A 26,365-nucleotide genomic window follows, 5' to 3' on the forward strand; every position below is an offset into this window, starting at 1 on the left:
AAGCAAGCATTTAATGAAAATCCATGTAACCATATCTTGCATAATGAGATTCATATAAAAAGACAAAGAGGAAGCTAGAAACACACACACATATATGTAATACATATAAATGTGTACATTTATGTATGTATAATAAGCACAATACATATTTCACTTAGGAAATAACTGCTCTAATATTTCCAACAGTTTTCATTCCCCTCTTAATTTATGGTATTTTTGATGTACAGAAACTTGTCATTTTTATGGTATCAGATACCTTCCTTTTCCACTGTAATTTCTTCCATTTCTTTTATGCTTGGAAAGTGCTTTTCTGCAAAATGCCAGTGTTGTGGTATCTATAGTTCACTTTAAAGAACTTGAGCATAGACAGTGTGCTACAATGTATGTGCTACTTAGCTTAAGCTACTTGTTATGTGTAGCTATTTGCCCTAATTAGAATTTCCCATCCAAAGGGTGATCAGCTAGCACTCAGTCAGAAAGGCCACACCCCAAAGAACCCCAATGTTTCAGCTAGCTTGTCTCTAATCACCACCAGAACTTTTGCTAATCGATATACAAATGGTAGAAAAGGATTTTTGTTGGGGAGATGAGTTCTTATTGGTGAAGCTAATGGCATTTGAGATATGTATGTTGGATAAAAAATTTCAGAGACACTTCCTACCCTTTCTTAAATAGTATGTAAGAATTTAGGGAGCCCTATATCCTGTTTGCTTAGGGATGACACCAAAACTTGATCCCTGAGATGTTTTGCCTACTTTCTAATAAAATTTGGCTAAATGGCTGCTTGTGGGGAAGAATTTGGTCTGAGACTTGCTTTCTCTATAATGTGATAGAGAGGTTGTGACGAAATAGTTAACCTTCACTTACCTCTAACCCTTGGAGGCTACCATTCTTTAACAAAAATAACCCGAGTTAGGCCAACTCACAAGAACCAGTTAAATATCCACCTGTGTTTTCTTTTAATTTATTTCATGGTTTTATCTTTTATATCTAACTCTTGATCCATCCAGAGTATTTCATCTCAAATGGCTACAGGACTGGAGCCACTCGTCTAAATGCATGAGGCAAGCTGGCATAAAATGGGAGGCAGGGGATTCCCTGGTGGCACAGTGGTTGAGAGTCCGCCTGCCTATGCAGGGGACACGGGTTCGTGCCCCGGTCCGGGAAGATCCCACATGCCGCGGAGCGGCTGGGCCCGTGAGCCATGGCCGCTGAGCCTGCGCGTCCGGAGCCTGTGCTCCGCAACGGGAGAGGCCACAACAGTGAGAGGCCCGCATACCGCAAAAAAAAGAAAAAAATAAATAAAAATAAAATAATAAATGACTTTGCCAATAAATAAAATAGAGCATTTATTCAATACAATGCTCAATGAGGTCATGTCCAATGAAACAAGCATGGACTTTGGAAATAATATAACAGCTAATATTGTCAATATAAGTCATCTAAAAATCAATACATACATTCATGTACAGATACAAAAAGGGTTAGGAAAGGCGTGCGTGCCTTTACAAACTATAAAATGTTGGGCTATTTCCCAGGCATACAATTGTCATAACTCAGTCGTAACTTCCACGGCTGCTGTAGAAGCACTAAGAATGAGCCAAAGAGAGAGAACTGGTTATCACATTAGGTAAAGGACGAGCACCAGCAAAACTGTCTAGTCTACTACTATTTACAAAGGAATTCTAGTAGAAAAGTACATATTTTTGATAACTGAAGAACATGTCAAATGGTAGGACAGAGAGCAAGATATATATCAGCTCTTGGAGCAAAATCTTCAACTGAAATGGAAAAGTTTGCTTTCTAAAACTTCCCCTTGGCTTTATTTCTATTCATCTGCTAGCTATAATGACTAGTACATTCCTGAATCTGGTTTGTTCTGTTTCCAGAAACATGAGAAAGTTGTGTCCACAGTTATCAGATGACTGCTGGCATGTGGGAAGAAATCTAGCTCAGGGCTGGTGCACAAAATAGTCCCAGTCTATTTTACATTACACTAGAACTAGTGTTCTGAAAGTTCTTGGTCTTGGGACCCCTTTATACTCTTAAAACCTATAGAAGGCTCAGAAGAAGTATTGTTTATATATGTTAATTTATCAATATTTACCAAACTAAAACTGAGAACTGTTTAAAATATTTATTAATTCATTAAAATTAATTCATCAATTAAAATTAATTCATTAAAAATAACCCCATTAATGTTAACATTAATAACCCCATAAATATTTCCTGATAAATAACTATTTTTAAAACCAAAGTTAACTTAGTGAGAAGAGCAGTATTATTTTATGTTTTGCAAATTTATTTAATCCCTGGCCTAATTAATACAGCCAAATTCTAGAATCTGCTTCTACATTCAACCTGTTGTTACGTCACATATCATGTGGCCTCTGGAAAATTCCACTGTACTAAAGTGAACGGGGGTGCGGGAGAAACAAGGCAGCTAGAGTCTTTGTATATATTATTATCCAAATAATTTTTACCTCTAGGATCCTCTGAAAGGATCTCAAGGACCCCCAGGGAACACTGGAAAACACTCTGAAAACCACTGCCCTAGACTAGCTATATCAATTGTTTTCAAAACATTTTCCACTGTGACACATACAATTTTCTCATGCATGTTTTCATGGATGTCTTCAGATGTTAACTAAACAGAATATTTTGACCATTAAACTAACAACACCAAACATTTTTATATGTTGGGGGGGATAGTATAGGGAGGAGGGGGTACCTGAGACATGTGGTATTCATGAACACATTTTATATGCTTGTGGGAAACAGACAGTCAGTTATGAATAATGAGCAATTCCTAGCAGTCTTTTGCAACTTCTTGATTCAATGAAGCAAAATAGAATGAAAATGATAATAACATTATTACAGAGATACCTTGAATCTGTTGGGCTCTGATTTATTTCTTACCATTTGAAAGTTTGGGCAGCTTGACAATTACTGGAAACCAATTACTTTTCAAATAATTCTGTCCATGTTGAGAGGTGCCCTCCTGTATTACTCATAGAGAGAAACTCATACTATCTTTCAGGTGTGGTGAAGGTGGAGTGCATAACATTCCATACACTCAATTTTCCTCTCTATATACAACTGCTGACAAATAAGTTTTTATTCATTTATATATTATTTAGTATATAAATGTGTGTGCACATATTCATTCAATCATTCAACATATATTTCCAGAGAGCCTCTCTAAGTGTGTTAGGTACTATTCCTGGCAGTTGGAATACAAAATAGAACACAAATTCTTGACCCCGAGAGACTTATGTTCTAGTGTGCAGAGACACACAGTAGAGATAAACAGGTAAACTAAGTCATCCTTTACATTGTGCTAAGTATTAGAGAGAAAAAGGTGAGAGGAATAAGAAATATTGGGAATGGGGGAATGTCACGATTTAAAATAGTTTGGCAAGTAGAGGCCTGACTGAAAAGATGGCATTTGAGCCCAGACAGAGGGAGAAAGCCACTATGGTGAAGAGTTTTCCAAGCAGAGGAAAGAGCAACTGCAGAGACCGAGGTTCAGAGACTTTGTAGAATCTTCTTGGAACTCAAAGCTAAACAAGCAGTTTGTGAGGTCAGGGAGGTAATGAGGGGAGAGTCTTAGCACCACTGTTAAGGACTTTGGTTTTTACTTTGTTTTGGGAAGCTAGGGGAGACTTCCAACAAAGATGTGGTATGACTGACTTCCTTTTTAATAAGTTTACTGTGGCCTCTGGGTGAACAGACTAAAAGGAAAGCAAGGACAGAAGCCAGAAAACCAGTCCCTGGTCTAAGAGATAATGTAGGTTGTAGTAGAGGCGGTCAGTAGTCCAATTCAAAACGTGTTTTGAACGAAGAGCCAGCAGGTTATTTGCAAAGTGGATATGGGGCATGAGAGAAACAGAGAAAGTACAGATAGGTGTGAGCAAGGAAAGATGATGTGAGCAAGAGCTATTCACTGAAATGACTAAGACTATGGCTGTGCTGAGAGTTTGAAGCCTGTAATGGCGTTTTAGTGAGACTCCTGTTGCACTTTCTTGCACGCAGATGGATAGACAGACAGATCAGCAGATAGATAGGTAGACAGACAGAATAAAAGAAAATACACATATATATAAACTCTGAAAAATTTCCAACCTTGAAAATTAACCATAAACAGTTAATGAGAGTTCAAAATGCAACAGCATTGCAAATTAAGAAGATGCTGGCAAGGAATGTTGAAACATATATTCTTTTAAAAATAAAAAAGCATGCTCTTCCACCTTTTTCATTTTACTACAAATTAAGAAAATACAATCAGTTCCAAAAAAAGATGATGTATATGCTAAATTGAAATGGAGAGTACTGCCAGGAATCTGATGTTTGAAACCAAACACGTGCAATAAAATAAAGCCATTTCTTTAGTTTTAGATTCTTATGCTGATTAATCTCTTCCTCCAGCTTCCTGCGCCCTGGTCTAAGAAAAATGAGCCCAAAGGAAAGTAAGATTTTTTTTTCCTATTAAATTGCTCAGTGGTTCAAAAGATGAATAAATTGGAACTTCCTTTTTTTTGAAAGAGAACAAGTAGTTTTGCCAAGGACTCTTCACCCCCAAATCCAGCTAAGGCGCCCAAAGGGCTTCTCCTGGATCTCGAAGCTGGGTTTCTGAGCAGCACCACCTGCTGGTTCTACACGTGTCTTACTTCCTCGGCCCCAAATCTCTCTCTGGTGGACTTGCATTCTTTCAGAATTCTTCGGCACCTAACTACAAGTAAAGCAAAATATAAAGCAGTTAGAAGCGGCGAAACTGCAGCTCCCCAAAGATAGGAGAAGGTAAGCAACCTGCGGCGTGCGTCAGGAACGGGGCGTGGGGAACTAGGGCGGAGCTGGGCTTGAGCGAGCTCACGGGTGCGCGGCGCTGCTTCCGCATCGCGCGGCCCCGCCCCCCGCGACGCTACCGGCGGTCACGTGACGGCCGCGCGCGCGTCCGCGGCCGCTGCGGGCCCCGAGGCCGAAGAGAAAAGACTGCGAGGCGACCGCGGCTGTGGCCACAGAGGTGCGAGTAAGGGCGAAGCCCACTTGAGGGGCAGGGTGAAAGTTAGCCGCTCCGGGATCCTAACTTGGGGAGAGAAGTGATGGCCCGCGGTGTCACCTCCAACGGCGACACACTCTGGGTCGGCCCTGCGCTCCAGGCCTGAGAGGGGCGGCGGCGGCGGGGTCAGGGGCCGGTACGTAGGTGGACGCCCTTGGGCCGGGGGGACCGCGGCTGTTGCGCCGAGCCGGGGTGGGACAGCTCAGCCCTTTCCATCGCTCCCAGCTTGGCTGCTGTCACAGGCAAGAAGACGGTGACGGGCTCTGCGTTGCCTGGGGCCGCCGCAGCCCCTGCCCTGGGCGACAGCCTGGAGCTGGTCACGGTCCGGGTGCGAGAGGCGGAGCAGCGGCCATTACTGCGCAGCCTCTTCCGCCGGGGTCCTCGTCGCTGCCTTTGGTGGCAGCCAGGTCCCTCTCCTTTCCCCTCATCGGTGGTGTCAGGCCTCTACACGGGGACTTTGGGCCTCAAGATTTAGGGGCGGCAATGGTTTGAGGGGTATCCTACTCCCAATTTCCCGTGCGGAGGCTTCTACCCGGGCCTTGGGTCAGGGCGTAGAGTTACTGCATTTTGTCTTTTTCCGGAGTGTCTTTGGCTTCTTTTTCTTCCCTCTTTCCCTCCTCCTCCGGTTCAGTTTCTGGGTATTGCCTAATATGACGAGCAGTCCCTCGCCTTGCTCTCGTTAAGCCCAGCGCTGTTATTAAAGCATCAGAATCATTAAGAGATTTCTCAATACCCGTTGAGCCTCCAAAAACCTCGGTGCATCTTAACAGCGGAGGCTGTTGCTTTGTTCTTCTGGTTGCTGGGTGCGGAATTCTCTCCCTACCCCCCATCCCGACTGAAAGAGTACGGGTCTTATATTGTTGCCGCTGTTTTATTTTCCGTGGGCATCTAGAGAAAGGCTGAAAAATTGTTTTGAGTTTACACACACTTCTGGCAACTAGATCTTTTCCGCTTGATATCGCTTTTAATATGTTTTTCTTTTTCCTAAGTGCCATTTTAGTGAGCACTTATTTCTCAAGTTTCTAAAGTACGTACATTTTGTTTGTTAAGTAATATTTTGTTTATTAAGTAATATTAAAACTGTGGAATTGAGAGAAGAAAGCCAAGAAATGATAGAAAAACGCGTTGTCTTTGGATGATTGACATTTCAGGTACCCCTCCAATGTGTGTACTTTTAAAATAGAATTTGAAAGTATGACATTGGCGTTAAAAGCAGTATATACTTACGGAAACTGGAAGACTTAAAACTGTTTTTGTTTTTTTAATAAGTGAATCTATATTTAGACCTTTAAAAGACGTGGCATATAAGACCCAGGAGGAAAATGACCTGCACAAATAACAGGATTTATGATGTTGGCTTTGCTGTTTTTGTGACCAGCAAATACTGTTCGTGTTGAATGTCTGGGAGTGCTCTAAAAATCATGAAAATACGTCAAGTAATCCAATTTTAAAGAGCAAACCGGAAAAGTGAAAAACCACTTTAGAAATAGATTTTGCATGTTTGTTTTAGCTTGTACATCTTAAATTGGAGCATTTTGTTAAGCCGAATCTTTGATTTAGAATTTATGTTTCAAGTGGGCCAGTGTAAATTGTGGGCAAAATGAAAATAATGGCAAACATTTGTAGGATTTTGTTATTTACTCGGTTGTTAAAAACTTGGTAGAATTATAATCATCAGGAAAACTGTTTTTCCAAATAGCTGATCATGAGACAAGAGGAAGAAAAAAAGAATTTTTTTTTTTTTTTTTTTTGTAGGAGACATGTGTCAACTGGTAAAGTATTTTGTTTTTGAGTTGTCGCAAGGATAGGGCAGATTTTTTTTTTTTTGAAAGGATCTAAAAATGATTTCTTGACTTAGTAGAAGAAAAATATAGTATTAAATTTTTTCTTTTCACAATATTGATCTGCATAGAGAATATTATCCCATGTATTAGCAATTTACTAGCATAAAACACCTGACACACTGTCAGTTGGGTATTTGAATGCTTTTTTTTCCCCCAGTGTTAGTAACAGAAGGTGAACCTTTTCCATCCTCTTGCCTGGTTTTTGATTGTGCCCAAGGAACCTGATTTTGTGTGACCAGCTGGATTAGAAACAGTCTTTGTGGGTATGGAATCCATCTTATTTACATTCTGCTACAACCACCTGTGCTATTTATGGACTGTTGAGTGTTCATGGCTTATTACCCTTTGAGTTAGTTAAAACAAAACCCGTTGTTAAATCGTATTAATTAAAGTATTTAGAATTATGGAAGTGTAGAGTAGGGTGAAATAACAAAGACATGGGAGTTGTGACTTGACCAAGGTCACACAGATAATTAGCAGCAGAGCTTTTCTTATTTACAAAATGGTTGCAGGCTATGCAACTTCTGGTTTATGTGATTAAAAGACAGTACTTGTTCACATTCACATTTAATGTTTTGTTAAAATAAAATGCAAAGCCCACCTTTTTGGGTGGAAAATATAAAGATTTAATTCTTGGGTATGAAGATTGTGAAGGCCGGAGGTTGTCATACAGTAATGTTTTTTATGGGAAGTGTTAAACGCAGTGGTGGAAATAATTCTTTAACATAGAGTACTGTAAAATATTGGACCCCATTTAGTTGAAATGAGTTTTGACCGAAGACTTTTGTCTCCCAGTATGACGTGTGCTTTCAGTAAGCTGAGTTTTAGCAGGAGATGAGAAGGAAAGCTAAAAATGGAAACATTAGGGCATTTAGTTACATCTCTCAATTTGGGACTCTTTCTTAAGAAATATTAAGATGTATCTGCTGAATTACACCCGATCTCTCTCTCTCTGTTCCTTCTTTTACTGGTCCTTGCTTTTTGTTCTTTTTTCTTTTTTGACTTTGTATACCAAAAGTTGTAAGATTTGTAGTATTTTTCTTTTCTGTCACTGATACCTTTTATATAGAACATTTCCTGTTTTGTGTATTTTGAATAAAGAGTAAGAACTATTTTATTAAACATCAGCTGTTAGTATAATTGGAAAAATACAGGAAATCTTCAGATCTTTGTAATTTGATATTTTAACTGTTACATGCTTATCTTTTTCTTTGATGAGTTCTTTAAAAAAAGATAATCATTTATTTGAATCTATAATCTAAAAAAAACCTTTTTTTTTGACTCCATGACTGACTTGAAAAGTAGACTTGTGATTAAGCCTGTTTTCAGAGAAAATAACAGTAGGTGCAAATAATAGGAGCATGAATTTGTTGAGTGGTCACAAATTATAAATAATACAATATTCATTTTCAGTTATACTTAATTGGTTGAATGGGTAGATGATTTAAATTAACTGATACTCTTTAATCTCTTTTATATATTTTTAAATTCAGTCTGCCACTTTTTTTCTTTAGAATTGTTAAGGGGCAGAAATATCTCATTTAGTTCCATATGTTTTCTCTTTCTATGTTACCCTCCTAATGGTTCATTTCTGTATAAGTTTGCACCTTAAGAAGGAACCTTAACCCATTAGCTAATTGGTATTTGCATGTCAAAATATTGTGGCAAATTTTACTGTAATAATTCATAAATTGTGTTGACTTTGGTCATAATTTACAAATCATTCATTGCAGAAGGAATTATGTATGTTTACCAAATTAATTCTGGCCTGTAGTTAGAATTATACTATTCTTTTATCTTTAGTTGAAAGTAAAAGCCTCCCCCTCCTTCCATTAAAGAAAAAATATTCGGTTTCAAATGTAGAAGTTTTCTGAGGGCTACTTTACATGACTGTTCTGAATATTACTGATACATGCCATACCCTATGTTGTGCCCAATTGGCATTGTAATTCTCAGAGGCTAGAGTTGATGGATCTATTTGGTAGAATTGAGACTAGCTAAACCAGTCAGTTTTGATCACAGCAAAATATGCAATTTTCTTTTTCATCTGTGCCAGCAAAGGTGTGAGTAAAGTAACATGGAGTTCATTTTCTTTATTCAACAATTCTTGTAGTAAATTGCCAGTTTTGTGTTGGAAAAAACCTGTTGGTATGCAAGACATTCTAAACCTGCATTGCCAGTAGCCACTAGCCACATGGAGCTATTGAGCAAACTGTGTGGCTAGTCTGAATTGAGTTGTGCTATAAGTAAAATACACACTAGATTTCAAAGAGTGTACACACACACACATGAGTGTAAAATATCACATTAATAATTAATTTATATTAAATACCAGTGGAAATGGTAATGTTTAGAATATATTGGGTTAAATAAAATATATTCTTTAAATTAAATCTACCTGTTTTCTTATTATTATTGTTAATGTGGCTAATAGAAAATGTGAAATTACATATGTGGCTTGCATCATCTTTCTATTAGACAATGCTATTCTAGACCTTTTCTTTGAGATACAGCACATTGAGGAAAATATTTTTTTTAAGATATACTTGAGCTTGAATCTCATCTCCCAGTATTGATAGTTTCGTGATTTGGGGTTAAATCCTTGTGGGCTTGGGTTTCCTCATTTATAAAATTTCTCACAGAGTCATTTTGAGAATTCAATGATATAATGGGGCTACTAGTGCTTCCTGAACTTTAATATGCATATGAAATACCTGAGATCTGATTCTCTTGGTAGGGAGTGGGGCTTCAGATATTTTGTTTGTAAGGAACTCCCAGGTAATGCTGATGTTGCTAGTTGGGGACCACAGTTGTCATAGCTAGGATCTAGATGACTACATAGGTTTTAGTTCATTTTCCTCCCCTCAACCATTATCCATTTAGAGTCAGCTTTGAAATTTAGCCGTGGGATACAGGAATTGGAAAAGTCCCCATAGCTTGCAAGATTTACTAAAATTGGTTTTATTCCTAGATTTTTATCTGCATTCTGTAGAATTCATTGCCAGCAAATAAAGCTGGATAAATGATGTACTTGTCAAAAGATATAAAGATGGCATGAATTTTATATTTGTAAATGTAGTAACTCCCTCTGTTAGATTTTAAGTTGTTTAAAGAAAGGATTAGAGCTTAGATATCTTTATGTCTTTTGTGGTTGGGTGCCTATTCACAATTAGAATGCAAATGTTGTGTTATGTTAGTAAATAAATTTAGTTTTTCATTCATCCAAGAAATACCAGTTCAAGTTGTCAACAACTGATTGGCAGTTTACTGGCCGCTTAGAGATATAAATTGTCCTTGTCTTCAGGGGGCTCATGGTTTACTAGAAGAGTCAGAAGCGAACAGATGATTGCAGTGCATATGATAAATTCAGTAATAGAAGAATTACAAAATAGAGGGGAGGGAACAGTTTTTTGGAGGTAGTCAGAGAAAGGTAGTAGCATTCTTTTTAGCCTTAAAAGAGGGAGACTATACCAGGCAGGAGGAAATACAGAACTACAAAGGGAAGTTTGGAGAACTGAGTAATTAGGTGTAAGTAGAGTATTAATTTGTGAGAGAGAGATAAGACTAGAGAGTTATTTAGGTTTCAGGTCTTTAAGACTTTTGAATATTGTTCTAAGGAGCTTTACCTTTGTTGTATAGGCTGGAGAGCCCATATAGGGCTTCGTGTATAGAAGGCTTCATTTTTCTTTTTAAGTCTATCACACTCAGAGACTTGGTGAATAAATTTAAGGGGTGATACTGAAGCAAGATAATCAGGCTGAACAGTAGTCCAGGAGAGAGAGGATAAAATTCTAAACTAGGGGATTAGCAATGGCAAGAGAATGGAAGATAGATTCCAAAGGTGTTAGGGATGAAAGTTGACAGAATTTGGTGTGATGTGTTAGGAGGGGAATGAGGAAAAGAATTTTGTTTTTCTCTGTCAGCACTCATTGGTTAAGGTATGGAAGCTAAGATGTCACATTGTTAGATATATGCAGAGATGGGGGTGTGTAGAGTATGTGTAGATGAGAGACAGAGATATGAGAGAACCAAGCATTCTCTTAAGAAGTTAAAATGGTTGGGCTCCAGATTGGGCAGGAAAGGAAATGAGATCAGGTATTGGAGAAAGGAAAGGAGGTGGTCAAGAGACTGGAGGGCCCCTTGAAATTAAAGAGTGGGTGTGGGAATGAATAAGTGAGCTGAAAGGACCGGAGCTTGTGATCTGAGAGTGAGATTAAGATTTTATAGAGGCAGTAGTTTTAGGAGGCATCTAGTTCCAAATGTGGCCATCATATTTTTTTGGGGGGAGGGGGGTGATGAAGTTCATTGAATTTAGGATTTTAGGAATTGAAAAACAAGGACAGTGTTTCTCAAATTGTATTCGATGGACTACCTGCATCAGCATCACTTGAGGTGAGATTCCTGGGCTGAAACCCATCTCTACTGGCCTACAGTATCTCAGGTTAGAGCCTGAGAATGTGTATTTCTAACAAGCCACCTCTGTGGGGCAAGTTCAGGAACCTCTGAGTTAGGTGTTGAGTGGTTTATTCTCAAGGATATTTAAATAGGTTCATAGTGAGATGTCAGGAGATAAGATGAATAGGATGACCAGTAGTGAGTAGATTAAGTCAGTACCTTAAGGGTTAAGAGAGAAGAGCTATAGGGGATTATAGCCAATGGTTGGAGACTTCAAAGAGTAAGTGGGGTTTTTTGGTCTGTTTTTAAGAGTAATGATGTTAGAATAGTAGAGTGTTTCCTGCTGTCCTGTGTGTGAAACTGGACAGTTTCTATTTTGAGTAGGCTACAGGAGGGAAGTGAATGATGGAGGGTAAAGTGAAAGCGCTGTGGAGGAAAGTCAGGACAGTGGAGTCCTTATCATGTAAAGACTAAGTTCTAAAGTCAGAGTAAAACAAAAAGTCATGTTGTTTAGAAACCCTTTCTAGTCAGTTACTTTTGAAAGTTCTCCAGTTTTGAAACAGATTGCATACTGTTTGGTCTGTTAAACATTTGGTGAGATACGCTGGCTTGTATTTAAAGGCCATATATCGTCTTAAATACTAAAATTACAAATTTTTTAGGGAGATGGATTCCCACACTGTGCGGCACATGGAACTGAAAGAGTATTTGTCTCTCCTGTCTTGTGGTCACTGTGAAGCCCGTCATCTCTTTAGTCATCACGTATGCTTGATTCTAATTTCTGTGTGGTAAAATGAGCCTCCCACAGTGGGCATGATGAAGTGGAAGGAGGAAATACTAAATGGGAAGAAAGAGGATTAATGGCTGAGATGATGCTTTAGTTGGTGACTCTGGACTTCCTGGACAACAGGCATCTTGAGAGAAGGTTGGCTTAAACTTGGACATACATATAAATACCAGGAGGTCCTAGTTAATGTGATGATGACCTTGCCTTCCCATACATTACCTTCTTGTAGGAAGGCAGTGGCTATGGAATACATTCCATGTGGGCTACTTTGTCTATAAAGAACTTGTTTCACTTAAATTTTTTTTCTTGTGGTGAAATATATCAGTTGGCCATAGATGAGTTTATTTCTGGACTCTCTCTTCTGTTGGTATCTTTGTCTGTCCTTATGCCAGTACCACCCTGTCTTGATTACTATGGCTTTGTAGTAAGTTTTGGAATCGAGAAGCTTGAACTCACCAACTTTGTTCTTTTTCAAGATTATTTTTGGCTATTTGGAGCCCCTCACAATTCCATATGAATTTGAGGATTTGTTTCTTCATTTCTGAAAAAAAGGCTCTTGGAATTTTGATAAGAATTATGTTTAATCTGTAGATCACTTTGGATAGTTTTGTCATCTTCATAGTCTTCCAATCCATGAACACCAGTTGTCTTTCCATTATTTAACTCTTCTTTAATTTCTTTCAGCAGTGCTTTGTAGTTTTCAATGTACAAGTCTTTCACCTCCTTGGTTAAGTTGATTTCTAGGTATTTCATTCTTTTAGATGCTATTATAAATGGAATTGCTTTCTTGATTTCCTGTTTGAATTGTTGACTGCTAGATACAGAACTGACTTTTTCGTGCATTGAACTTATAATAAACTGCAATTTTGCTGAATTTGTTTATTAGCTTTAGTAGCTTTCTTGGGGATTCTCCAGAATTTTCTATATAGAGAATAGAGAAAATTTTACTGTCTCTGCAAATAGTTAATGGTTTTACTTCTTCCTTACCAATTTGTATGCTTTTCATATCTTTTTCTGGTCTAATTGCTCTGGCTAGAACTTCCAGTAAAGTGTTGAATAGCAGTGGAGAAAGCAGGCATCCTTGTCTTGTAATTTTTCCACTTTCGAGATAAAATTTGCCAGTGAATTTTGTTAAATGAAGAATCATACATAATTGACTGAAATTAATTTTTAATGTTGTTGATCTTAGTCTGTAGAGAAGTTGATGTTGAAATTTTTCTTTTGCAGCACAGGATGATCCAGCAATGGAGGAGAAAATACTGCAAACTGGCTGATTGCTCGTGAAGAAGATGTTTTATTTTTGTGACAGTCATCTGTGGGATCTGTAGTAGAAATGTAAGTATGGCATCATGTTTGTTCCAAAGCTGCAGTAAATTAAGTGGACTGGTATAAAATGTAATAAATCAAGTATCTGTCATAGTTAGTTTTAATTATACAAAATGAGCATTTTATATAACGTTTAGATCTTTGAGTTGACAATTTTATTCACATTAAATTATTATTAATGTAGATTTCCAAAAAAAAATCTCTTCATAGGGAAAAAATCTCTATTAAAAAGTGGAACTGAAGACAGAGAAATTTGCTCATAGAAGGCTAAAAAAAAACTGGAAAGATCTCCAGGTCTTCTAGGTTCTACTTTTTCTTTACATAGTAATTTACTTAAAATAACCAAGCTAAGGAGATAATATCAGGCTTTATAAATAAGAAAGACTTATGGGTTATAAAATACTAGTTATTAAAAACATGTTTCAGTAAAATAAATAGTTTTTTTTAATTAATTGGTTCTTTTAACAAGTTAGTACATGCATTTTAATTCCTATCGGAGTCACTGTAGTCCCCAGTTTTACCAGTTCTGTTTTCCTATCAGTTTCTCTTTGTGAAGTATGCTTTAAAATGTTACTGCTACCTTGATCTTGCCCATATTGAACTTCATTCTGTTATTGATGAAACTTTTTCACACAATGAACATCATATTTCCGTCTTCCAAGTTGATATGAAAAATATCCAACTTGAGTCATTCATGAAAAATGCAGTGAACACTTTACTTTTACAGTTTTGGTGATAACAGTGTTTAATATACTTGACCAGAGAGTGACCCTTGTAGATACTATTTCATATGTTCTCCCAGTTTGACATATAACTATTGTTATCTACTTTTCCAATATGGTGCTTTGATTATATATTCCTATTAAAAGTATGACCATATCATTCTTAGTCAATGTTGAGAATTTGATAAAAGACAGTTGAAACCAGTAAGCATTTTTTTTAAAATTGGGACAAATATATTTTTTATTTAACCCTGTTCATGTATTGTCTATCTATATACATATGTATATTTTTTAATCCTGTAGGTCAGATAGTCTGACCATCAGACTATCATGGCCATCAAGGAACTAGACTGTGGTGTAGTCAGTAAGACACATATGTAATTAATAATTATATAGTGGAAGAAATACTGTATTGAGGCAACAATAAAATGCTTTCAGAACTGAGAGGATTTATTCCATCTGAAGGGTTCAGAGTGAACAGGGAACTTTTGGTTTGGTCTTAAAGAATGAATAGAATTTTAACAATCTGAGAAAACTAGGAATTATTTTTTAAGCCAAGGGAATGGGGAAGGGCACAGCTGCCTAAATATCAAGGTATCTTAGGGGAGTCGGGGAGCAGTCCTATGTGTGAAGGTGGAGTGGGAAATAGAGACTTCACAGGGAATGAGTGTTTATTTAGTGCCTACTTATTGCCAGGTGCTTACTGGGTATTTTACTTGGATTACTGAATTCAGTCACAAGATGGTAGTAGCCTTATTTACTGATGAAGAAACAGAGATGAAGTCATTTTCCCTGGGTCAGTGTTTACCAAATATCTCTGAGAATAATCTACTAGGGCACTTGTTGAAAACTGAGTTTTAGACTCTAACCCAGATGTGTCCAGATTTCCAGGAGAGAGCACACCAGCTAATTCTTATCTTTAGAGAAGTTTGGGAAACACTGTTCTAGGTCAACAGTAAGAATAAATGATAGATTTTAACTAAGTCTGTTATACTCTGAAGGCTATGTCAGTATAATTGAAAGCCAGTGTTTAGGAATTTCTGTGGGATTATGTAGGCAATAGAAAACTATTGAAGATTGAGTGGGGGGAGACTAATTAGACATAATTGAACTGAGGAAAGATGAAGAAGAAAGGACTGAGGTCAGGAAGGCCACTTGGGAGGTCAGTATTTTGTACAAGAGTGTGTCCAAGAGGCCAGAATTAAGGTCACAGCTTTAAAGGGAACACATTCTAAAGAAGTTTCTGTTGCAGAAAAGCAAAGTGGCCAAGGAATAGGGGAGCACTGAGGATGACTCCCAAGTTTTATCCAAGATAGAGACCAAAGGAGGAGGGTGTAGGTTTAGGGGAGCAGATAATTTTGGTTTTATTAATGTTTGGTTTCAGGTGACTGGAGATACTGAGGTAGACTTTTTGAATACAGAATTGGAAATACAGATTTTAGGTATCTAGAACAGTTCTGGATATTAGATTTGGGGACTCATGGGGGTTTATATATATATACTATATATCTACTGAGTATTCCAAACTAATACATATATATAAGTTTGGAATATTCAGTAGATTGTCTAGGCATGGAATGTAGTATGAAAATTTGGTCACCCACAGAGCCCCTGTGAGGAATACTGGTATTTAAGGGAAGCTAAAGAAGGTAGAAAAAAAATGATAACAGAACGGAGAATTAGGAGAGAGTACCATCATGGAAATGAATAATATAAATTTTTAGAAAAAGAGTCGATGGTTAATAATATCATTTAGTTCAATGGGATCGAATAGATCAGACTGAAAGAGGTCATTAGACTTAGCATATTAGTTGATTTTGAAATTTAGGGATGGAGAATATTAATCGAAATCTTGGAGGAATTGGGATGGTTTAGCTTTGAAAACTAGCAGTGCCCCATCCTGAGCCAAGAGGAATGATGATAAGGTAGAGTGAAGATAAAAATAAATTTTGAGGAGTCATTCATACCTAATTTCTTAATAAGGGAGTCCAGAATATCTCTTTACTAAGAGGTTGGAGGAGTTTTGTAATAGTCTTTGTGGGAATAGGGAAAGAAAGATGTCTTAGCTGAGTAAAAAGTAATTGATAGCAGGCTTGATGGATTCTGGGAATCAAAATAGCTAATCAGTGTATGGTGCTCACAATTTTTGCACCATATATTTCACTACAAATATGGAAATTTTCATAAGTTGAAGAGTAACTTTTATAAGTTCTCTCCTTGCTTGACCCTTCTTTTTTGCAAATGTCTCCCCTTGTGGCTTTCGAGGTGGCAGTCTTACTTTATTCCCCATTCCTCTCTGACCATTCCTCCCATCCTTTGCCTCACTTATAAATGTTGGAGTAATCCAAGATTCTATCGCTGGCCCTTTTGTGTGCACTCTCTAACAGGTTTAATTTGGGCATTTGTACATTTTCATGTCCCAAGAACCATGTATGTGTTGGTGGCTCATGAGACTTCTTTCTGCTTAGATTTCTTCAGAAATCTAAGAAATCTACCTATCTAGTAAACTCAACTGTCATCTACCTGTCTTCATCTGAAGACTTTATAAATATCTCAAAGTCATTATGTCAGAACTCGCCTCAAGTTCCGAATCTTGATGAATGATGCCATCATCCATCAGTAACTAAATGCTTTCATTTCTGTTTCCTTAGTATTTCTTATATTCTGTTGTTGGAACCTTACATCTGTCCCCCCCCCCACCCAATTATCTTATACCTGGATTACTCAAATTTTAGTTTCCTTTTAGCCCCATGACACCAAGTCTTCCTCCAAACTCCTGTCCAAATGGTCTTGATAAACTACTAAACTGTAACTTCCTAACATAAAACCTTTCAATGAATTCCTGTTGCCTCCTTAAGGGTTCATATATGGACCAGCTTCATAGAGATCCTTGAACTCCTTGATGTTATATGTAAGATTTCCTTAATAAGACTGTGACCTAAAAATGTTTAAGAACCATGTGTATTTAAAATAAGTGTTTAAACTTACTAAGATAGCGTAATGTACAAGGTCTTTGCAATACTTCCTGCATAGTACATTTCATCCATTCAAAATGTATCTTTCCCCTCCCTGCTAGTTACTGGGGAGTACAAAGGAAGAAATGGTATCTGTTACACTTATCAGAAACCATTAGGTAATGTAGTGTTCTTCAACTTAACTTTGATGGCAGTTTGATTATCCATTTCTCTGCTAGCGCCATGAGCATGGTAGATGCTCAGACACTTTCTCTGTTCAAAACTGAAAAGGAGTAAGGAGAAATACGTGACAGCTCTTGCAGCAGGTGATAAAAATGTCATTCCTTTATCAGTCTGTGAAATTTCTTAGTAACTTCCTGAAGTCTTTCCTAAAATTATTGATGGTGGTTCTTATATTTGGATAGTCATGATTATTTTAGAGGCATTCTGTAACAGTTAAGGGTAAAGACTATGAAGTCAGATCACCTGGATTATGAAACCTAGATTTGAGGCTGGCTCCATCACTTAATGAACTTTGGGTATTTCTTCACCTGAACTTTCTGTACCTCAGTTTCCTCATCTGTAAAATAAGGAAAATAGTGGACCCATTTCGTAGGGTGATAAGAGGATTAGATATAAAGTGCTTCGCAAAGTATCTGCCACATATTATGCAATCAGTAAATGTTAGTTGTTATATTTTAATGTAATGAGATATGCATCAACAGACATCCAACAGAAATTAAACACCCACCAATTACAACACACTGTACAATAGGAAAAGTTAAGAATTTTGTCTTAAGGACTTAGGAATGGTCATTGTTAAAATTAAAATTTTAATGTTATATTTTTAACTTGTATTAAACCTCAAACTCTTTATATTCCAGCAGAACTAAAGATTTGAGGAATTTTTTTTTTTTTTTTTTTGCGGTACGCAGGCCTCTCACTGTTGTGGCCTCTCCTGTTGCGGAGCACAGGTTCCGTATGCGCAGGCTCAGCGGCCATGGCTCACGGGCCCAGCTGCTCCGCGACATGTGGGATCTTCCTGGACCGGGGCACGAACCCGTGTCCCCTGCATCGGCAGGTGGACTCTCAACCACTGCGCCACCAGGGAAGCCCTTGAGGAATTTTTTTTGTTTTAAAAAATAGTCAAAGTTTTGGGAAGGAAGATGACATTCTTTTTTGGTAGGTCTGCGCAAAAGATGTTGCAGTACCTTATTCTTTATTCCCTTTTTTATGTTTTTAATTGGATTCTGAGCCCAGAATTAAAAACCTGACTTTTAATATTTTGTAGTTTTTAATTGCTGGCAGAGATTTCTTCAATACTATGTAAGCTAAAGGTCTTTTTCATTTATAGTAATTTTACCTTTCTTTTGACTAATGAAATGTTTTTAAGAAGATTAAACAAAATCTGAATACTTGGAGATTTCCACTGAATCTGCCCATATCCCTCTATATTTGGTCTTGTTGAAGAGAGAAGCCTTACTAGCATTAATAGATGTTTATTTGTCTTCCGGAAATATTTTACATAGTTTAGACGAAGAATGGGATTTATGCTTAAAAGTCATATCACACTAAGAGTTCAGTTAGTAAGAAAGTCTTGGAAAATGAGTGAAAGAAACATTTACTATGTTCTTCAGCAGAGTTGGACTAACGTCATTCCAAATTTCTACATATTATTCTTAATTTAGTAACCAGGAAATAAATTCCCTTTTTCAAAATGATCTCTGAAGTTTCCTGAGACATTTACTAGTTAGGGAATACTACTCTTTGATTAGCATTCTCTTTATCAAATCCTTGCTCTACAAAAAGGAAAGGAAAAAAAGCATTTCTTACACACCAGTATGATCCTCTGAACATACTCAGTCTCCAGCCTATTTGAAGATCATTGAAACTATGCAAAGAAAAATCTGTTTTGTAGAGTAGATTAAAATGGTAATGAAAATTACCTTGAAGTGTGTCTATAGATAGGCAGGCTAGTGGGTTGCTTTGTCTTTATCTTGTTAAATATCTTAATGGTATCTTGTCCACTGTGTGTGCCTCATCCAGAGCTATGTAAAAAGTATAAGTTCTCTCCGTTTCTTAGTTGGTGATAGACTAGGAGTGTACTTGGTGGGCTAAACAGAATCAGAATTTGATGTTTGCTATGGCAAATTGATAGTTTAAAGTGCTTTAGGTGAATGAAACTTTAACTATCTTGTGTCTGTCTGTTTTCTGATGAAGTTTATCCAATTCTACTTCATTCTAATGAGGGAACCAAAATACCTGCCCCAAAAGAATTGTTTTGCCTTTCTAAATAAGCATGTTGCTTTCACAGTTCATGTCTTCCCCTGGGATGGCTGTAATTGCTTTTTTTAGTTTGTTAATTATATGTTTACGTTTATTTGTGCATGCAAGAGTAAGAGTCATATAAAATATTGATCATGTTAAACAGGATGGAGAGTAATGTTTTTAGGTTGAAAACTTCCTTTTTGTAGATAACCGCATCTAATGGAAGATCGACTTTTGGGTTAATTTTACTTAAATACAACAGGGTTTGGGATTATGTATCTTTTAAAAGTATGGCATTCATCCAGGTTACACTGTTGGATATTTTATTTACATTTTACATTTATTTACATTTATCTACATTTACATATAGACATTTTCTTTTTAAAATTTTAAATTTATTGGCCTGTCCTTTGCCCAGAGGGTACCTAGATAGTTTAGGATATGGACTTACTGTATATGAGATGTTGCTATTGTTGTTTCAAAGTACTGATGAGCATTAGCCCATTTCAACATTTTGTCTTCCGAATAGAATCAAACATCTGTCTTACTCAGTTAAATTACTTGTGGATGAAGGGCGTCCTTATTTTCTTTTTCTTACTTGGGCTTCAAATAAATATGGAGATTTAAAAAAAGATTTTCAAGAATTGCATTGACAACTGATTTCTTTAACTTAAATTGAAAGGGATGAAAGAATATATGTACTAATTGTTCACCCTTTCTACAGCTGATTTTAGTTCTTTTTGTTATGAAAATGTTTAAAGTTATCCTGAGATTTAAATGTAGCGATAGGACCTGATGAATTAAAACTAGGTAGCCAGTGCCTTACAACTGTTTTCAGAGTTCTTTTCCTGAGCACGGCCTATATATAGCTTTTGCCAACAAACAGAAAAGTGAGAAGCTAAATTCAGTTAGCAAGTATTTATTAGGTACTGTGTGATGAGCATGTATTAGATATCTTAGAAAAGGGAATTTTGAGTCAAAACATGAATTTTTCCTGTTTTACTGATGAGAAAACTGAAGTCCCAGAAGCATGGTGTGTGAGATATTTTTTCTTTTAAATCTCTTAAAGGTACATTGGGCACTGAGTGTAGTATTTGGCCAAATTGAAAGTAGTGTACGTAAACTGTTACCACAGTGTAAGACTACCTGGGGCAGACAAAAGTATTCTGAATCGTTTGCTAAATGACAAATGAAATATGTGGTATTCTGTCTCTTGCCATTTTGGAAAGTAGTTAGATTTTGTATTCAAGCAATACATATGAGTTTTTGAGAGCCTAACAAAATATTCTGTGTACAGCCAGTTCATTTTAGGGGAAATAGGTGGGGGATATTAATTGACCGGTTGAGAAGCATGTGCTTTCACTTATAACTCAGATTGTTAAATTACAAAATCTTTGAAGGCATAAGTGTATCTCAGAATACTCTGAAGCTCCTGTAGTGCCTAATGACACATATTAAGAGGTCATATTTGGTTGACTTAGAATTTACCATAGGTTAGGAAAAAGTTGTATTTTACTAGGTTCTGTAACTTAGAATTTCTGGTAAAGGAGTTGATTGGAAGTGAAATTAAAGGTTGAAAAAAAGATTGGAAATTAAGCATTTCATGGAGATCAGTTCTTTCCCTTGAGACTGTGTGTTGCTTCCTTTTCTAGATAAGTGCAGTCTTTTCAAAAACTTACTATCATTTTGAACCTTGCCTGTTGAGGAACCAAGGACACAGAAAAAGCAGTAAGAGAATGTATTTTTGTTTGATTAGATGTACTGTGATGAAAGCCTAAGAGATAAGTGTAAACATTTTTACTGACTATACCTTTTGTAACCATTGAACCCATTTTTGAGAACTTGATCTTGGGAAAAAAGCAAATATCCTTATGGTGATTAAATTCTAAATATTCCGTATTTAAAATGGTAGAACCACTCACTTTAAGCAGAGATTAAAGTGGAGAGAGAGATTGCCACTCACTTTAAGCAGCAGTTAATTAAGGGTTGCTAGTCTCTGTAAGGTCTTCACCTCCATTTCTCAGTCTTTCACTTATCACTCATATACACCCTCTTATCATTTTCTCCCCCTTTAAAATATCTGTGGTTTCCTATTACTATGGGATTAAACCAAATCAGATGTTTCTTTAGCAGGGCACAATAAGGTTTTCAGGTTGGGCATCTGGTTACCTTTTCAGCTTAATTTCCTGCTGCTCCATTGCTTATGACTCAGTGCTTTGCACATGTCTCTGCCTTGAATCTCCTCCACTCCCCAGCCTCCTGCACCCCAACTTTTCTAACCTATGTCTATCCTCTCATCTCTCTTATCATTGTTACTTTTAATAAGTATCCTAACACATTTCAGTTATTGCAGGAATCAGGTCACATTGTGAATATCTGCTTGTTTGCATGTACGTTTCTATTTAACAGAGTAGGTATGTGTCGTATTCATCTTTAGATCCATCAATACTCAGAATTGTATACGGACCATAGTAGTAGTTTAATAAATGTTTATCTGAATCAGTAAGGTGGAAGTTCCAAATTTTATACCAGTGTTTAAGCTTTATACATCCAGTTTGACAAATCTTTTTTATTTTTTAATTTTTAAAAATTTTTATTGGAGTATAGTTGATTTACAGTGTTGTGTTAGTTTCAGGTGCATAACAAAGTGAATCAGTTATACATACACATATATCCACGATTTTTTTTTTTTTTAGATTTTTTTCTCATATAGGCCCGTACAGAGCATTGAGTGGAGTTCCCTGTGCTCTACAGCAGATTCCTATTAGTTACCTATTTTATATATAGTAGTGTGTATATGTCAGTCCCAATCTCCCAATTTATCCCTCAAACTTATGGTACCTTATCCCCTGGTAAACATAAGTTTGTTTTCTACATCTGTGACTCTACTTCTGTTTTGTAAATAAGTTCATTTGTACCCCTTTTTTTTTGGATTCCACCTGTAAGTGATATCATATATTTGTCTTTCTCTGTCTGACTTCACTCAGTATGACAACTCTAGGTCCATCCATTTTACCACAAATGGCATTATTTTGTTCTTTTTTATGGCTAATATTCCATTGTATATATGTACCATATCTTCTTTATACATTCCTCTGTTGATGGACACTTAGGTTGCTTCCATGTCCTGGCTGTTGTAAATAGTGCTGCAGTGAACATCAGGGTGCATGTATCTTTTTGAATTACGGTTTTTCTCAGGGTATATGCCCAGTAGTGGGATTGCTGGGTCGTGTGGTAGTTGTATTTTTAGTTTTTTAAGGAACCTCCATACTGTTTTCCATAGTGGCTGCACCAGTTTACATTCCCACCAACAGTGTAGGAGGGTTCCCTTTTCTCCATACCCTTTCCAGCATTTATTGTTTGTAGATAGTTTGACAAATCTTTGTTTTTTTTTTCCTCTCTCCTTCCTCTTCAGGGCAACTTCGGTATTCATGTCATTTTCTCCCATGGTCTTATATGATTGTAACATTTGTTGAGCTTTTTTTTTTTTTTTTTGGTGGGGTGGTTTCCCACCTAAGTTTCATGAATTCATGGAGGCTTTCTCAAGAGAGATATAAGATGGGTAGTAGTTTGTCCATGGGGGGGGCATGAGAGGCGAGAAATGAAGAAATATTCCGTATAGAGAAAACCTATTATTGGAGGGAGTAGCCACTGTGGCTGGAAGCCTGATCAAGGGGAAGTTTGATGTGAGATGAGGCTGGCGTGGGAGCTGGCATCCAGACCATGCAGGGCATATAGATCCTGGTCTTTAACCTAAAATCAACCTTTTAAAAAGGGGTAAGGCTGGACCCATTAAAAGGCATATGCAGTAATTTAATAAATAGTGTTTGCTTGGTGACTAGGGAAGGGTAGAGGTGGATAGTAGATGGATTTAGGGGATATTTAGGAGATAAAATATAAAACTTGCTTATGTTGTGGTTGGGGAGGGGTTAGGAGAAGGACAACTTCAAGGATGGATTTCTGGCTTGAAAAGCAGATGAATAGAGGTGTCTCCAGAGGGGCATTTAGGGAGTGAGTAAATAAGGAGGAAGCAGATCATAAATTCAGTTTTTGTGCCTTCAAGACATCCAAGAAGAGATCTAAAATAGGCAATTAAAAGTATAGGTATAGGGCTGAAAGGAGAGACCTGGGCTGGTGATTGTCAACTTATGAGTTGGTAACAGTTGAAGCCATGAATATAGATAAGATTATCTTGAAAGAGTATAGCAAGAAGAGCATATATATGGTTTAGAAAGAGGCAGCAACAACAGAAAAGGCCATAAGAAGAGAGTGTTTCACAGAGGGGGAATGAAATGACTGGTTTAACCAGTGTTTTTAGATTATACAGCAGAGAAAGGGAATTTCTAGAATTTAAACTCTGGTATTGATTTCATATGGTCTCCTTGTCAAGTACCAAAAGTACATTAATACATGGCAATATTTGCAAAACTGCACCTAGTAGTATCCTAAAAGGCTACAAAATTTGTTACTTTCTGCGATTGTAACGTGAATTACTTTTAGCGATTTTCTGTTTCTCTGCTTTCCAGACTGATTGTAAAAGTCTAGATGGGTTGTATTGATACATTTTAAAATCTTTGCATTTAGTTCTATCTTGTAAGTTCTGTGAATAAATAGAAATGGTGTATTTATTTGAAATCTATACTTTGGTTGTATGTTTTTATTCTTGGCTTAACATTTGTGTGCCTCATTGCCACCCACAAGTAAAAATTAATACAAATCAAAAAGATTTTTCTGTACAAGTTAGAGTTTTTTTCTCTACTTTCATTTTTGTATCCCCATTGTCTAGGATGTGGCTTGCATGTAACAGGTACTTAATGTTTTCTGAATTGTTGAATTAAGATATTGGAAGAGTTAAAACAAGATTTTAATACTATATGTATTTTCTCTCATTTTCTCAGGATGGCTGGCTGTGGTGAAATTGATCACTCAATAAATATGCTTCCTACGAACAGGAAAGCAAATGAGTCCTGTTCTAATACTGCACCTTCTCTAACTGTCCCTGAATGTGCCATTTGTCTGCAAACATGTGTTCACCCAGTCAGTCTGCCTTGCAAGCATGTTTTCTGCTATCTGTGTGTGAAGGGAGCGTCATGGCTTGGAAAGCGATGTGCCCTCTGTCGACAAGAAATTCCCGAGGATTTCCTTGATAAGCCAACCTTATTGTCACCAGAAGAACTCAAGGCAGCAAGTAGAGGAAATGGTGAATATGCATGGTATTATGAAGGAAGAAATGGGTGGTGGCAGTATGATGAGCGCACTAGTAGAGAGCTGGAAGATGCTTTTTCCAAAGGTAAAAAGAGCACCGAAATGTTAATTGCCGGGTTTCTGTATGTTGCTGATCTTGAAAATATGGTTCAATATAGGAGAAATGAACATGGACGTCGCAGGAAGATTAAGCGGGATATAATAGATATACCAAAGAAGGGAGTAGCCGGACTTAGGCTGGACTGTGATGCTAATACCGTAAACCTAGCAAGAGAGAGCTCTGCTGATGGAGCGGACAGTGTATCAGCACAGAGTGGAGCTTCTGTTCAGCCTCTAGTGTCTTCTTCTGTAAGGCCCCTGACGTCAGTAGATGGTCAGTTAACAAGCCCTGCAACACCATCCCCTGATGCAAGCACTTCTCTGGAAGACTCTTTTGCACATTTACAACTCGGTGGAGACAGCATAGCTGAAAGGAGTCATAGGGGGGAAGGAGAAGAAGATCATGAGTCACCATCTTCAGGCAGGGTACCAGCACCAGACACTTCCATTGAAGAAACCGAATCAGATGCCAGTAGTGATAGTGAGGATGGATCTGCGCTTGTTGCGCAACACTCCTTGACCCAACAGAGACTTTTGGTTCCTAATCCCAACCAGACAGTATCTGATCGATCTGATCTATCAGGAACTGATCGATCTGTGGCAGGGGGTGGAACAGTGGGTGTCAGTGTCAGATCCAGAAGGCCTGATGGACAGTGCACAGTAACTGAAGTTTAAGTAAAAAAGTTTTCAGATCCATGCTCAAGGTAAAAATGGTTATCTGTAAATTTCTGCCCACATAACATTATACTCATCCCTAGTAGTGCATTTTGGGAGTTGGGGTGGGAAGGGGTATGGTAAGGATAGACCTGTAATTAAAATGTCTAACATGTCTCTGTTGAGAAATTTATTTAATATAAGGAACTTGGGTGTTAATAGTTGAGAGCTGTTTAGTAGTAACCCAGTTTTCTTGAGGTCTGTTTATAGTTTTTTTAAATATCTTCAGTTCTTTTGGCCAGCGTGTATTATTTGTGCATTAACGATCCTCATCTGACTCTTGCATTGTCATATTTTTCTGCATGGAATGACATAAAACCATTACTAAAATTTGGCACCTATGAGATGTCTGGGATCAGTATGAACAAGCAGCTTAATTAATGTGAGCATAGATGTGAATTTGGGGGTTTAAAATAGATGAATAACAACTATTTAATAGTAAAGTTACTGAAATGGAAATGTAAAGAAAACAGCTTATAACTTATGTTTCAGAATCTTGTCTGTAACACACTTCATGGCGTTCCCATAGGCTTTGCAGTCTAGTCCTTGTAGTTTGAGGTGTCTTGATCCACATTTTTCTTTTTGATTACAGACTTTATAATTTAATAAATACTAGAGTTTATCAAAATTAATCTGTCTCTTGTTTGAGTCTGGAAGGGGATGGAAACATTTTGACATCTGTGGCCAAAAGGTCAGTAAAAAGGGGGTGATTTGAATTGGTGGTGTATTCAGCTTACATAGTCACCTGCTCAGAAAAGTTTGATTTCTTCATAGAGAATATTTAAACAGAGTCTACAGGGAATGTTCATGGAATAAATATGTATGGAAATAAACCTAAAGCCTGTGAGACTTAAAGGCCTTAAATAACTGATAGTAGAGACCGTGTATATATATTAGATTTTCTTTGCCAGTATTCATTAATGGCTAACCCTAATCTGAATTAAATGGTAGGCTTATTTTTAAACAGCATTAGTAGACACAAAGTGATTCAA

At 37.2% G+C, this 26,365-nt stretch overlaps 1 protein-coding gene across 8 annotated transcripts; it reads left to right on the forward strand.

Annotated features, from left to right (window-relative positions):
• The first annotated feature begins 4,907 nt into the window (after window positions 1-4,907).
• Window positions 4,908-26,005, forward strand: RNF146 (ring finger protein 146). Of its 8 annotated transcripts, none has more exons than XM_073789567.1 (4): window positions 4,908-5,023; window positions 13,313-13,420; window positions 21,008-21,083; window positions 24,254-26,005. In XM_073789567.1, the coding sequence occupies exon 4, from the start codon at window positions 24,255-24,257 to the stop codon at window positions 25,332-25,334; it is 1,080 nt and encodes a 359-aa protein (XP_073645668.1). In that variant the 5' UTR covers window positions 4,908-5,023; window positions 13,313-13,420; window positions 21,008-21,083; window position 24,254; the 3' UTR covers window positions 25,335-26,005. The 8 variants fall into 8 exon arrangements, with proteins under 8 accessions (XP_073645668.1, XP_004312758.1, XP_073645669.1 ...); XM_073789568.1 differs by having other exon boundaries at window positions 4,946-5,023; window positions 13,318-13,420; XM_019951842.2 differs by lacking the exon at window positions 4,908-5,023 and adding an exon at window positions 5,032-5,195.
• Window positions 26,006-26,365: the final 360 nt, after the last annotated feature.

This window comes from Tursiops truncatus, chromosome 12, assembly GCF_011762595.2.
Source record: "Tursiops truncatus isolate mTurTru1 chromosome 12, mTurTru1.mat.Y, whole genome shotgun sequence".
Taxonomy (NCBI): Eukaryota; Metazoa; Chordata; class Mammalia; order Artiodactyla; family Delphinidae; genus Tursiops; species Tursiops truncatus.